The sequence below is a fragment of the Dermacentor albipictus genome, chromosome 3, assembly GCF_038994185.2.
Source record: "Dermacentor albipictus isolate Rhodes 1998 colony chromosome 3, USDA_Dalb.pri_finalv2, whole genome shotgun sequence".
NCBI classification, from domain to species: Eukaryota; Metazoa; Arthropoda; class Arachnida; order Ixodida; family Ixodidae; genus Dermacentor; species Dermacentor albipictus.
This window is the reverse complement of record NC_091823.1, coordinates 31,533,662-31,548,783: the sequence shown is the minus strand read 5'-3', so window position 1 is coordinate 31,548,783 and position 15,122 is coordinate 31,533,662. Positions and strand designations below refer to the sequence as shown.

At 48.2% G+C, this 15,122-nt stretch overlaps 1 protein-coding gene across 1 annotated transcript in view; it reads right to left on the bottom strand.

Moving 5' to 3' along the window:
• LOC135909713 (P protein-like) overlaps window positions 1-15,122 on the bottom strand; it is a 309,452-nt gene that overhangs the window by 55,223 nt on the left and 239,107 nt on the right. Inside the window, exon 8 of the mRNA XM_070535353.1 lies at window positions 6,273-6,378. Within this exon, the coding sequence (XP_070391454.1) occupies window positions 6,273-6,378 (106 nt within the window). The remainder of the gene's footprint in view (window positions 1-6,272; window positions 6,379-15,122) is intronic.

The following is a 15,122-nucleotide window of genomic DNA, read 5'->3' as shown; positions in this document are numbered from 1 at the left end:
GTGTTACACTCTATTGAAACTCCCAATTCGTAGGATTGAACGAGAAGTATAGGTGAACCGAGGGACTCAATTTAGGTTAGTTACAAACACACAAAGCGGACGGGAAATGAAGCTAAAGAGCGCACTGGGGAAATTAACTGTGGTTTTTAATTGAAATGTAGACCGATGACCTCGGAGATCCGAACCAGCGTACAAACAAAGACCGATTCAGCACCGTCACCCACGGAGCCTTGCTTGTACTATAGCGAATGGTTAAGAGCAAGAAGAATGGCGCCCTCTCAAACTATAGGCAACCCATGGCGCCCGCAACTGTGTACACGCAAACGCGGCCACTTTTGGCCAGCAAAAATAATAAGGAAAACGGAAATGACGCTGGAAGAAAAGACAGCTTTCTCCCTTGTTGCTTGTCTATTTCAAAGAAGAGAACAGTTATTTTCCGCTACATTTTCCTGTACTCTGTTGTCTGTCCGCTTTGCTTGGCTGTAACTATAGCACTTCGCAAATTGCAATAAGTACGCCAAGGTTAAAGGGCGCGGCTCACGTTGAGCGTTAGGGCGTCCAAACCATCAGCTCATCACTATCCAGTAGAACCATTAAAGGATTGCGCAATATGTACCTTATAAAGCGATTACTTGAATAAGAATTATACTGTGCAATATTGTCAAATTTGTAATTATTTCTTTCGATTTACCGTGCAAGCAATGCCCGCGTCTTTGAATAAGCCGGTTCGTGAAGCGGAATTGTGAGATCTGCCATAGGCAATCTTAACAAGGTACGTTGGCATTAATAAACAATAAAGGCGCCCTATACAGACGAGAAGATATGTAACTGATCAACATTTATCTACAAAAACCCTAGCGGTGACGGTGTGTAGGTGTCAGAAACACCAAGCCCAAGACGGCGACAAGTGATGCTTGGAATCGACGCCAGTAACCCTCATAGAATCAATCCGTTCGTTTCTCCGATGCGACGTGCCTGCCGACTCTGCTCCAGTGTGGCGCACTTTAATGCAGCGCACTTTTACAGTGCAATGTTTCCCTTTACTTGAATGACAAGCCTAGCGAACATGCAACTACATAGCAGCGTTTGCACGAATGCGACTCTAGCGAACGGAATAAATCTTGCGTCTTGCGCTCACACGTAGCGCGCGTTGTGTGTAATAGGCGCGCGACAGCTGCGGCGTCTCGTTTCCGCCTGCGCGTAACAGAAGATTGCATCGCGCATCGACAGGGCACGGGAATAGCGCACATATCAGCGTTTCTCGTTTCCTTCCTTCCCTCTGTCAGATGGAGGGACCCAGCCACTTGCTCGAACGATCTAAACTCGATACCTATACCTTTCGACCTCCTGGCTCCGCCTGACAAATTAATGCGACGTGTCTTTCCAATCCATTATTCCGATTTGCATGAACGCGATGCGCTAGAACGATTATGCACGGCCCTACGTATCTATGCTGTCGCGTTCGTAGCGGCCGTTATTATGGACGCGACATGTCGCATCGCATTTCCTGGCGCATCATCTTAATGCGGCTTACGTGTAGTACTTGAAACGCTTACGTGTAGTACTTGAAAAGCCAAGCGCAAACACGCACTAGTTTCCGGTGTCGCGCAGACGCGGGCCAGCCGCCTCGCAGCGACCGTGTCCTGTTGGCCCGATGCGCAGGCCGTTCAAACAGGTCTGCGTGCATTACAGTTTCATGACGCATTAGGGCGGCGCGTTTTCCTCGCGCACTGCGCCACGTTTTCAATACTGCAGTGCGCTAAAACATTGACGCGATTCGCTCCTGTCGCGTTCGTGTACGCGCGGCTAATGTAGATGATGCGTTTCACCGCCGTCGTGTTCTTTTCTGTTGAGGCTGTGCGACCCCTGCTCGAAGTGTACGAGAGCGCTGTTTCGTCTGCTGTAACCAAGCGTTAAGGTAACGCATTTCCTGCCTCACGCATGAGGCGAAAAAAAAAAAAAAGGCAGGGAAAAGTCTGAAGTGACGGGAAAGAAGGTTTGCCCGAAAGAAACCATAACCGCCTCACTGGGGTGTGGACATTTGAACCATCCCGGGAAGATTCTTGCTCTGCATACTGCTCTCTCTCAAAACTCCTCCTCGTCGCGTCCCCCTCTTCCTATTTCCTTTGGCTTCATCTAAGGTGCTTTGCGAAACAGCGAACCTTGTAAACGACTGGTATGCGCTATAAAAACAACGTTCCCTTCGCTATGCAGGCCTCCAACATAAGGGCCGATCTTCTTCTAAAACAACCATCGCGCGGGTTTAACACGAATGAATGATAGCCGGACGCAAGAAGCAAACATGTGTAGCTCGTCTCGCATTTACGTGCACTAGCCTTTTCTCTTTTTAGTCGTTTTGAAGCTCTTCTACGAAAAAGTCGTTATTATAGACACACGTTCTAGAAAATCAAAACTGAAAAAAAAGAAGAAAGATAGAGCCCCTCTGGCGCCCAGGAACCATGAGTACACATTTCTGGCTAGTGCGCGCACATGTGGTTGGTTTAGCTTAACTGTTGTGTGCAGGGTTACCGCTGAGAACCTGAAAAACACGCCCGGCCATCTGCACATGTTATTGTTCTCGCTGTGTATCAACAACCGCAGCCCGAGCCTGGAGTGCGGCTCCTGGGCGCGTGTTTTCGCTCATCCCTTTCCACGCCTCCTCGCCACATTCCATGCCTGGCCGACCTGCTTGCAGGCCCGGTGAGCACAGCAAGGGCCAGCTCGCCTGCGTCCCGATACTTTGTGCAGAGCCAACAGAAGCAGATGAGACGCCTGCATCTTTAGCTGTTGTACTGCCGTATTGTCTGGGATACAAGCACAATGACGACGACGATGATAATAACAACAATAACTTTTAAAAAAGGTAATATGACTACGACGAACATGACAGTGGTTATGATGACGGCGCGACGGCTTACGCATTATGGGGACCAGGGTCCGAACCTCGGCAGTGGCCGATGTATCGCGAGTTCTTCCGGGCGACTTCCTATGCTAAGAAAGCATGATATCCTATGAAGCCACGCCATGTGGATGCTTCAACTGGCTTCATTCAGCCATTACCAACAATAAGCCGAGCTCTTCGATCACCCTGAATAAATTAAATTTGAAAATTAAATTCTGGTTTTTACGAGCCGAAAACACATGATTGTGAGGCGCGCGCGCCGTAGTGAGGTGGACTACGGATTAACTTGGACCACCTGGGCTTCTTTAACGTGCACATAAATCTAATTACACGAGTGTTTTTTTTTTAAATTTAGTCTCCTGTGAAATGCGGCCGCCGCGGCTGGGACTCGAGCCCGCGACCTCGTGCTTAGCAGCGCAACGCAATATGCGCTGACCCACCGAGACGGGAAGGTTCCCCGCATGCTTCACGATCAAGATAGCATGACGGCGATCATAAACAGGATGATGATGCCTGCGACTGACGCCACAAAATTTGGGTGAAGAACTCTCAACAGACGTCGCCGCAATAAAACAACACTGAAACGGAATACGAGTGAGAATTGTCATATCCTCGCAGGCAAACTAAAGAAAGTAAGAAAAACAGTGGTAAGTGAAGAAAAAGAACTTTCTTTTGACAAGGTAAACTGCTGGTCACAATCACGACATTTTTTTATAGTCGTCGTTCCTTACATTTCAAGTTGCCGTACATTACGTGTTCCAGCAGGCGCCTGCAACCTACAAACTCTGCATATTTCCGTGTTAGTAGTGGTTCCCACGAGCAGCTATACATAGAGCATGCTATAAGGCACGGGCTCCCCCATGAGCCCGAGAATAGACCCATTTTACGAGAGCGCAGATGAAGCTGCGCGCACGAATAGTCAATACAAGACCTGTGCTCTACGTGTACGCGCCTGTACCGCTGCCGTCAACGGATGCTGCGCGCAAACCTCGCTCGATCGCTCGCCACATCACACTTGGGCAGCGCCATTCGCCGAATCCCCTTTGTATTCACTCGTCCCTTACTTGAGGCTCCGACTGGCACCCACACTGTTCCCGTCGCGAAACAACTTTGTTTTATCACTCGTGGGTGGGCGTCGAATTTACACAATCTCGCACTGCTATTTGTGAGCTAGAAGCCTCAGCTGCTTGAATGACAGACCGTTTTAGGAGGGAAAAATTTCTGGGACATTGGCCGACGCACTTTTGCCATGCACGACGCCACAAAAGCGCTATTGCGCGTCTTGAACGCCAATGGACTGTACGAACGCTTGCGACTGCTAGCAGAGATTTATCTACGAGCGTTTTCAACACTGAATGCCTCTTTACTATCTTCATCATTCCTTTACCTTATATATATTTCCTCCTTGCTCCTTAGCCAAGTGTATAGGATAACCAACCTGGTGCAGCTTGGATTTACCGTCCCTGCTATGTCATCTTCGTAGTCTTTCGTGTTATCTTGTTCATATATTATCATATACTATTATTTTGCATATATTAGTGCTTGATATGCTGTCATTCATGGAGCCCGACAAATAACAGACGTCGAGTTGCGACATACTTTTTTTTTTGCACCAGGAGCAGACGACTTTGTTAAATGGCGTCAAATGAAAACGCTATGTTTGGCCAGTTAATTGGTGCATGTATGGAAAGGGGGGAAATGTGGTCCAAGCATCGTCGGTGTCTGTGCTTTCTTCGCAACGCACTTTTCTCAGTCTGGATGAGATGGGCGCGTATATTGCCTCACATCACCTAGACGAAGCCCTTTCCACGACGTCCCCACAAACAAACTGGCTGAGCGCAGCAACAGGCCGGTAGTCAACAGTGGCGTTTGGAAACAGTGTTCCGTCAATGGGCGGTGCCGCCACTCCTTTTTGTTTAATTATTATCGTTATCGCCAGAGTGATTGCTGCAGACGACGCCCGCTGCATCGGCACGCGCGTCCCGTGACGCATTCCTTTCCCGGTAGAGTAATGCGTCTTACGTACGCCCCTGCCGCGTCTGATATTTTGCCGGACCTCTCCGACTGGATGACGTCAAGATTGACGTCACGGATTACCGCTACCGATCAGCGAAAGATTAAGCTGTTGCCTAAGTGCGTAGCTGTTGTCGAGGCACGTAGCTGCTTCCTGCGCCGAGCAGACGTTAATCGGGATAGTTAAGTAGGGCACACACCTCCTGTTACAACGAACGCCGTGGAGTGCTCAGACGCTCCGGGACAACCGCTCCCCCGACCTTGGCGATTAGAGGCGTCAGAAAAAACGAGTTATCAGTTTGCACCACGGCGTGGTTTGCACGAACGCGCGGCCGTACGTCGAGAATGTCGTCTTTTTTTTTTTTGCGTAGATGCGTAAGGAGATGTTGGCACCAGCGAGCTGGCGGCGCCGGCTACACATCGCCGGACGATAAGAACGACGTAAGACGCACAGCGGGACTGTCATTAGGCTGCAAACACGTTCGAGCACACCCCATATTGGCAGGGTTCCAAACATAGAAGCTAGGCGTCCGATCAGGACCCGCCGTGGTTGCTCAGTGGCTATGGTGTTGGGCTGCTGAGCCCGAGGTCGCGGGATCGAATCCCCGCCACGGCGGCCGCATTTCGATGGAGGCGAGAACACCCGTGTACTTAGATTCAGGTGCACGTTAAAGAACCCCAGGTTGTCGAAATTTCCGGAGTCCTCCCCTACGGCGTGCCTCAAAATCAGAAAGCGGTTTTTGCGCGTAAAACCCCATAATTTATTTTCTTTAGGCCCCCGATCTCGGAGATCATGGTTTATTGCACTTAGCACATCGCTGTTTACAGCATCTGTCAGCGATGTTATAAAGGCTTAGCATCAGCGAACAAGCTGAACGCCAGCAACACCTACCGCAGTGGCTGGTTGGTTGTGACGTTTCGTTGCTGAACCTGCATTTCGATGGGGTTTCAGCAATATTCATGTAATTAGATCTAAGTGTCTACGTCAATTTAGACAACCGGGGTCAGAATGTTACGGAAGCTCTCCGCTACACATCACACATAGCTCGGGTGTTACATTGAGGTGTGAAAATATATAAATAAATTATTCGCTGCTCTTGAAATCGATGGTTCGACGTCGAGCCCGCTGTGGCGGTAAATTCATGTCAAAAGAAAAAGTAGGGCGCCGGCCTGAAAAGTGTACTTAAGAAGTTTGAGACGCTTCGGATTTCACAGGAATGCCGAGCAATTCACGTCGCGTCTATCATGCTGCTCGTAATTAGAAGCCGAAGCGTGCACCACTTATTGAAAACAGATTTCTGGTTCGGCGTCACATTTTTCTTTCGATATCCAAGCTGCTACGAACGTCGTTTCTCACCTAGGCTCAGGTGCAGGTTGGGAAAGCTCTGCATGAAGAAGAGCACGATGACGCATCCCAGCACGATGCCGGTCTTCACCAGCAGGCCACGGTTGCGGATCTTGTACTGAAAATAAACAACAATTAAGAAATAATAAAGTACTAGAGGGAACGTGCACAAGCGTTTACACGTTGAGAACGAGGCCACACACCAAAACGGTACAGAGCGAAAAAACGCACCTGTGTTCAGCTCAATGTAAAAGAAGGCCGAGTTCATGCACCAATAAAGAGCATTCTTGCAAGTGAAGTGTGCAAACAGTTATGCAGATGTGCAGGTGCGCTTAACAAAGTCCAGGAGCGCTGACTTTGCGGCAACGCATCAATGGATGTTAAGTTATCCTCCCTTCTTCCATTAAAGAGTTGCAAGCAGAAACAGTAAATTATTTCATACTGGTCCAGTATTCTTTTGAGATTCGATTTTCCTTTATTTGGTGGTGCTTATAAGCGGAGAAAATGAAAGGCGTTGTTTAGGTTCCTTTCTTTTTTTTCGCTGTCCAAACCGCAGCGCCGCTACGTTGGTGTGTCATCAGTATCTTTTTGAAGGTATTTTAGCAATTTCATTTGGTTATCATGTTTTTCCCCAGAAGAACTTTTTTGAACACTCGCCCTTTAGAGCGGAACAAAAGGGCCAACCTAGCCGTTGGTTGAGCTTTCGGTTTTTTGAGGGTGTAACACGTTATAGTTGTTTGTGGTTAAGTGATTAACCAGTCGTGAACAGACATTGTAAAGAAAGAGAACTCATGGCGTCACGAGGAGCTGTAGTGTGGGAACTCCACCGTATCGTCGCCACTCGTCTTTTTTTTTTCTTCTCTGTCTTATCTGGCCCACCAAGATCCCGCTCGCGCGAAAGATTGGCGTTTGTTATATTCCAGCAGTATATATAGCAATGCAGCTAGCTTAATATCCATCTTTAGCCTATCCATCCATCCATCTTATCCATCTTTAACAGGTAATCGTTTATGAGACGACAGCTTCGATGTGCGTCGTCAGTAAGATGGTGCATAGATCCTCTTCCCGACCGGCTCTTTGACTCTGAGTGCCGCCGAAAACGTATACATTTGGATGTTGTGGGCCCCCGCGAGCATACATTCGAAAGCGCCATAAAAAAAGTGACAGCGCTCTCTCCGTGAAGCAGTTTGCAACACTCTGAAGAGGTCGTATTCTGACTCGCCAGTCTAGGCAACAAGAACATGCTAGACGACGTTACACGAAGGTCTGGTGGTGATTAATGTCGGTTCGAGAGAGTAAGCAAGGAATACAGTGTTTTGCACTGAGTAATGCGCATGGAACCAGCCGGTAGCCGCGCAATTATCCAAATTACGACAAACTCTGCGTTCCTGAGTTGTCTTAAAGGACGCGATCAATGGTCGGGGTAAGTTTTTTCCGGAGTTTGGCTATTGAATGATGGCGTTCACTGATGCGTGTAGGCGAAAGGAAGAATAGACTCAACGCATCCATTTGCTCTTTTTGTCTAGGCGGCAGCTACACACACGGGAACTTTCCTACACTCTTCGTCACAGGCCCTCCTTTGTATACATAAATTTTGTTTCACTAAGTTGTAAACAGAGGAGCGCTGCTACGAGGGGCGATGCTCAGTGATCCTAAAGAAATAAGGAAAAACAAATGGTCACGAACGTATTGCCTTATTGTTGCTTTTCGTTATGAGCCCTTTTTGAAGCCTAATCATCGACGGTGCGTTCCTTGAGGTGAGCTGTACGAAGGATTGCAAGACCACTAAACTTACCTCGAGTTATTCGTCTTGTCTTTCGACAAAGCTAATGCCGGCGGAGTTTCCTGTATACGTTGCGCTAATTAAGCCCGCAAGCTCATTTACACGCGCGCGTAACGCTATTAGGATGGCCACCCCTTTTTTCTCGATAACTTGTTTCCAACTGTAATGTTTTTCGTGCGGACTCGCGCCCAGAGGAGTCATCGACGTGTCTTGTTTCTGCTGGGCGGCAGCGTCGTACAGTGAAACGTACGACTACGGTGATCGTCATCTTGGTTTATGTTCATGGACGACGCAATGTTGAGCAGTAATAATAAGCGTCTTCTCAAGTTTTTTACGCGTGGTGACATCTAGTTAACGCCCTCGTGGACCACGCCTATTACGCGATTGGCTCTGACTAACACTCCCAAGACTTGGTTAATGTTCATGGGCACAAATGACAAAGAAAGCGCTTGGCGCTACACCAGCATAGTGTGTAATGCGGAGGTTGTTGGTTCAGCTGCCACCGGCGGTAAGTTGCCTTTTCTTCCATTTTCATTTCCATTTTTGTTCCTTAAGAAACTGAAGTGTAACGAAAAATCAACCAACAACAACAACGACGACGACGACGACGAAACCAACAGCAGCTAATTTCTCCTATCCTTTCTTTGACTTCAGTGTCACCTGAGGCTATTCGCACGATAGCTTTAACAACAAAAAGCCTCCTAGTTTCTCAGATTATCATCCATTATTTACATAGGGGGTGGGGGAGGGGAAGTACATATACAAAATACACTAAAATTGGTCTAACACTTATGCATCCGTCCTTTCGAACGCTTAGGAACGAGCTGTATTAAAAGCTTATTTAGCGCCAGCAAACAAGGACGGAAGGGAGACGACAACACAATGCGCTGTGGGCTGTATTATTGTGCACTCTTTAGTCATTACATGTCTTATCTATCGTGTTAATGGCTCACGATCTATCTAAAGGCTATCTAGTGATTCCTCGAAATCGTATATATAGCGCTACAGGCGTAGGGCACCTGCCGGTACGATTACGCTATTAGCGGGGTGAGCGAACGCGGACAAAGGCTTAAGGCACGGGGAGACGGAACACAACTCCGTCGCTGTTTGCGGGCGCCGTGGCATTCTGCCAAGGACGCTGAAACGAGTGACCTGCCAGCCGTGTCCCAATCGGAAGTAATCGCGTATCACGTCTACGAAACGCAAGTACGAAAGGCCAGCGAAAAGACGCACGGACGAGCATGGCGCAGTTCAGTTTCCAAACGTTGGTGGCCTCTCCTCCTGAACTTTTTCTGTCGCTTGATTTAACGCACTCCGAGAGCGCAATTCGAGCGGCGATATACGGTATAGGTGCCGCTCACCTCTGGACTATCAACGTTCCAGGAAGGACGCCGCCTGCCTGGCGACTGTCGTCAGCACGGAAGCGTATCCTCGACGCACTCTCCAGACTTACCTCAGGGAAGACGGACCTCACGGTCCAACTACAAAGCGCCAACGAACGCTCTCGCCCCTTCAACGCCCGATGACAAAAGACACGAGCGTTGTGGCACGTCACCATATGCATATTTACGACTATATAAATGGCGTCTATGACTTCATTTGCATAGTCATAACAATATACTCATCTTATCAGTAGGTACACAAAGGAATAGCGACGTGGGCGAGTTAGTTTAGGTCCATGGTGCAAAATTTCTGCAGCGCGAAGCACTGAAGTGCGGGAAAAAAAGACAAAAACTGACGAAGGAAGAAGGATTGCAAGAGGACAACACGAGGGCGCTGGGTTACACATAACGAAAGGGCCCTGTGTATTAGAAATGCACTGAACAAGAATAGCGCTCGTGTTGTCCTCTTGCAATCATTCTTCGTTCGTCCGTTTGTGTCTTTTATTTTTTCCCGCACATCATGCAGTGCTTCGCGCTGCAGAAATGTTACAGTAGCTACACGGCTCGGCGAATCGAAGAGCGATACTCGAAGAGCATGGCTGCCTACGCTTTTTGTCCCACCGGTGGGCGCTGGGGACACCGAGCCGACGCGTTGAAAGCCTTTGTTACGTCTCTTCATTTGGCGCCCCAGCGATCACCCAGCTCCGGCCCTCTGAGGTCCTATTATCGCGTTTCAATCGCTGAGCGCTGTATACGTTTGAACAACCGCATCCACGGAGAGATTTGCAGGAACAAATACTCTCTCTGTGAGCGCCATCAAAAAGCCCCAGCTTATTGGACCTGTCGTGAGGGCTACGTATGGGGACGGGCCTGTCACATCGGCTCTACACAGCTGCGTTTCTAGCACTGGATTCTCGGCAGCCTGGCGACTGCTCACTGCGAGGGGTACGGAACAAATACATTTGCAAGGCATCCGTCCCATCCTGTGGGGACACGAGGTCAGCTCAGGTATACGACTCTTGAAAACGCCGCCTCTGCGTATTAGACCCGACAAAGTATACGAGTGACAACACCCCAAGCGCCCGCCGGACGAGGTCAAGAAGGCGCAGAAACACACCATTCTGACTTTCATCGACCAGGCAGGGCTCCGGTATGTCTACTAAGGCACCATCCTTGTCCATCGAAATCCGACATCTTAACCCCTCCGTCCGCGGAAGATTCCGTGTTGAAAGCGGACGACTGAAACATTTTAGAGTTCGACAACGAAATTAGTCGTATTTACGAGCCTCTTCTAAAGGGCGAAAGATCGTGTCGAGAACACAGTTGTGACCAAAACACTAGCGTCGATAAGTACAACAAAATCTGTTTTCACGTCAAGCAACTTCGGACACGTGGCAAGGGATAGATGGAAGGTTTTATTGGACCATGTGCGGGCCTTGGAAACGAAGTCGCAGCGTGCATGATCGCCAGCCAGCGTTGGTGACTTAGCGAGAAAGTCGGTAAATTTAGCGAGTTTTTAGCCACTTCAGCGACAACTTCGCCTTATGGAGTTTTAGCGACTTTTTTTGTGACGTGAATACCCAGTAAATCAGTACCCTGGTAAAATTCAAAGGCGTTTGACCAAGTTAGATGCCACACTCCCCTATATTTGCGTCGCCATTTGCCAGTACTTTCAAAGAAGTGCCGGACAGCGCATTGTGATCCATCTGTGTGCATGAAAACTCTTTTTCTATAAACGAGGCGCGTGCGCAATGCTGAAATCTGATATCGCTTTAGAAAACCAGGGTTGTATGGCCTTTTCAAGTTTCATCCGCTGACTCGCAGAAGCTGGAGGTAACTTAAAGACTTTATTTAAAGTTAAAGACAAACAAGGAAGGCTCTTAGGAACAATTAAGACGTGAAAAAAAAAGGTAATTCCGAGCATGTCATCAACCTCACCATCATAATTTTTTACTGTTGTTACAGTGCTTTCTTTTATTTCCGTTCAGACCGTGCTCCTACCCGAGTCCAGCTATTATGCACCTAATACACCCAGATTTATACACGATGGACAAGTGCAGACATTGCGACTCTAGAGCCACTCTGGAGCATATCCTATGGGAATGTACGGCTGTAATACAGGATAACGGTGATGCAGCCTCAAACAGCGACAGCCTCCGCGCGCGCTGGGAGTCTGCGTTGCTCAGCTCGGACCTGCAGCCCCAACTCTGGGCCGTCCAGCGAACCGAGGAAGCCGCCAAGGGTCAACAACCCTTGGTAGAAACCTAGGCAGGGTCCAGGCCCACGCCACCAAATCGCAGGGCACTGAATAACTTTATTTGAATGAACGAATCTTCGATTTTGCGCATGCCTGGTTGCATGCAGTCGGCCAGGTTTTGCCAGTCAAGGCCAACGTCGCCTTGATAGGCTTGCAATATTGTATCCCGCATTTTCATTGATTATTATTATTATTATTATTATTATTATTATTATTATTATTATTATCATTATTATTATTATTATTATTATTATTATTATGCAGCGACTTTTCGTTAAAAATGCAGTGTATCAGTCCACCAGCTGACTTCGGAAGTCGAATCTTGCACCGGCAACGCTCGAAAGCTCCGAAATAAAGAAAAAAGAAACCCAGCTAACTCGACAACGAAAACAGATATACCAGTCTAGAGCTTTCAAGCTCCAAGAGGTACTATTATAGGCATTGCTGAATACCACCATGCCGTCCAATTCGCCATCTTGTCAGTTCCGATTGGCTCACGGGGCTGCTACTGCCTCTCTAATTGGCTCAAAACACCAAGATGGCGGCATTTGTCAACTTGGCGGCATTCAGCATTGTTCAGTGTAGCATCTCAGGCTAGAAATTCACGTGCGAAACAGAACTTGGAAACACCTGGTGTCATGGCGTGGCTCCGTTTCTTTGGACAAAAGGCTGTGCGCGTCGTAATTGAAGGTGCGCTTCTAGTTCGCTAACGTACTCTACCAACGCACCAGTGAGAGACTCTCTATAGCGGAGAGTGTCGAAGATAGTACCGATGCTTACTATAGCACCACTATAAAGCACATATGGGGCAGAAACTTGCTGGTTAACAAAGAAGCGCGAGAACAAGTTAAGGACCACGCAAAGAGCGATCGGACGACAAATGTTAGGCGTAACATTAAGAGACAGAAGACAGCAGTGAGGATCAGAGAGCAAATGGTGATGGCCGATGTTCTAGTTGACACTGAGAGAAAAATATGGAGCTGAGCAGGCCATGTAATGCGTAGGGTAGAGATAACCGATGCGCTATCAGTTACAGAATGGGTGCCCAATGAAGGGAAGCACCGTCGAGGACGGCAGAAAATTAGGTGGGATGAAGAAATTAGGAAATTTGAAGACGCAAGTTGGAATCAGCTAGCGCAAGGCAGGAGTAATTGGAGATTGCCGGAAGAGGCCTTCGTTCTGCCAGTGAACATAAAAAATTATTATTATTATTATTATTATTATTATTATTATTATTATTATTATTATTAAAAACTTGCACACACCAGGGTTCGTATTCACTAACATTCAATCACGTTTACCTTACGTTCAAATTACGTTTGCCGCAACTGACCACCACAGAAGAAGGTCTCCTTTTTTTCTTTCTTCTTCAGTTACTCAATCTCATCGATCATCAATGCCTCTCACCACTGACGTCAGAAAGAGGGCTGCTTATGAAAGAGGAAACCAGTCCATGCGTACTCGTGTGCGGCGACTCTATCGAATTGTACGAGGAGATTGAATATGAGAATATTCTTTGAACATCACGTTCCCACAACAAAATTATTCTCGCAGTCGTCTTTCTGGCTGCACGTTCGTTCATTCTTTCATTCATTTTAAGACGAACCACTGCTTCTGATTTAGAATTGGGTTTCACCATTCTGGTGGTTTCACCGCGAGAAACGCACTGAAATCCAAAGTCAGTCGTCACACGATTTCACTAAAAAATCGGCCGCGCTCACACGCTGCGTGCATCCATAGACCGAAACGTTTCCGCGATTTTACAGCGCACACTGCCAAGCGATCTTCTCGCTCGGGGTAGCGCGGCAGTCTCGCAGTCCCGGCTGAAGCCGTCTTGAGAGCGTCTTCGTCGCAGCGACCCCCATTTCGTCGACCTGTGCGCTCGAATGCGTTTCAGCGCTTGCCAGAGGCAACACAACAGCAGCCACCAAACAAACAAACAAGCAGTAACTTTGCGACAGAGCGGCCTCGGGGGGATGCAGCTGCCGGCATGCGCACTGTGGCGGCGAGCGAGCCAGGGAAGTGCATGCGCTTGCTTATGTTTGCGGGCCGTTGAACCCGAACAGCAACGCAGGAACGGCGGCGGCGTTGCGTGCGACTAAGTGCGTCGTGGCCCGGTGTTGTTTGCGCGCGCGTTTGTTGTTCGGGTGCGGGACGGGAGGGGGGGGGGGGGGGAGGAAGGTGGTCATGCTGCGCTCACCGCTCCCAGCAAGATTAGGAAAAACAGCGTGGCCACGCAGCTTCGTCTGGCATGCTAAGCGCTGCACGCCACCAATGCCGGCCGACTCCACGAAGAACGGCACCGCGATGGCTGCCGCCACTGTTATCGAAGAGAGCGGGGAAATGACTTTTCGGAGCGGCTCGGCGCGAACGCGCCCGCGGGCCTTACCGACGCCCAATTCTGGAATGATTAAGACTCCATTCGTTCTGTTCGAGAGTGTCTCGCATGAAATCACCCTTACGCCTAACTCCGTGAGACGGGCGAGGTGAGAGAGAAAGGCAGAGAGGTCAGCTTGACGTTGACGTCCTCCATGCTCCTGTTTTCCGCTCGGAAGGAAGGGGAGGCAAGGATGAACATGAAAAACGACGACGAGGACAAGCCGTATAGGATACGAACATATAGTCACCTGCCTATATAGGTCGTGTCTGGAGGGTTCATTCTCAGTCGCGTTTCTCCCAGAAAGCACTGCAGCTTGCAAACTACAGTGAGTACGGACAACGCGCACTCGCTAACATTCGTTATAACCATATTCGGGATGGTTGGGAAGACGGTTAAATGACTACGGTATAAACTTCGCCGTCTAAACTACTACGCATGTGGAAATACGGACACTTGAGCTCGTGAGCAACGTCGAATGATGTATTATAGCGGTGCAGGGGTTATCTGCAAATTGTTCAAGATAACACAAAAAAAAGGTGCACGACGTGACAACGCTATCAGCCGCATCACGAAGGGAAATACCAGAGATACACACCACGCTGGAACATGGTAGAAAATTGCATAGCTTCGCTGTTTGCGCGTATTCGAGCACAGCGAAGCATGGAGGCAGGGCACCGGTTCAAACGCCGGTGGACGCACACGCACGCACACACGCACACACACACACACACAAATTATATATATATATATATATATATATATATATATATATATATATATATATATATATATATATATATATATATATATATATATATCGGACTACAACTCATCCTGAAGGAACCAGGAATTCAATGCAACAACGTGCTAAAATAAGGAACAAAACATATAGTTCAATATTTATCATCTCACACTTGGGGAGCGAAGTTCAAGAAATGCACGTTTGTGATCATTTTCTCGAATTATCACACATTATCATTACCACAACCATTAATTATCACAACCTTTCTTTTCCTTTTCTTTTTAAGCGATTGCTTATTTGCCACTTCGCCATATTTCG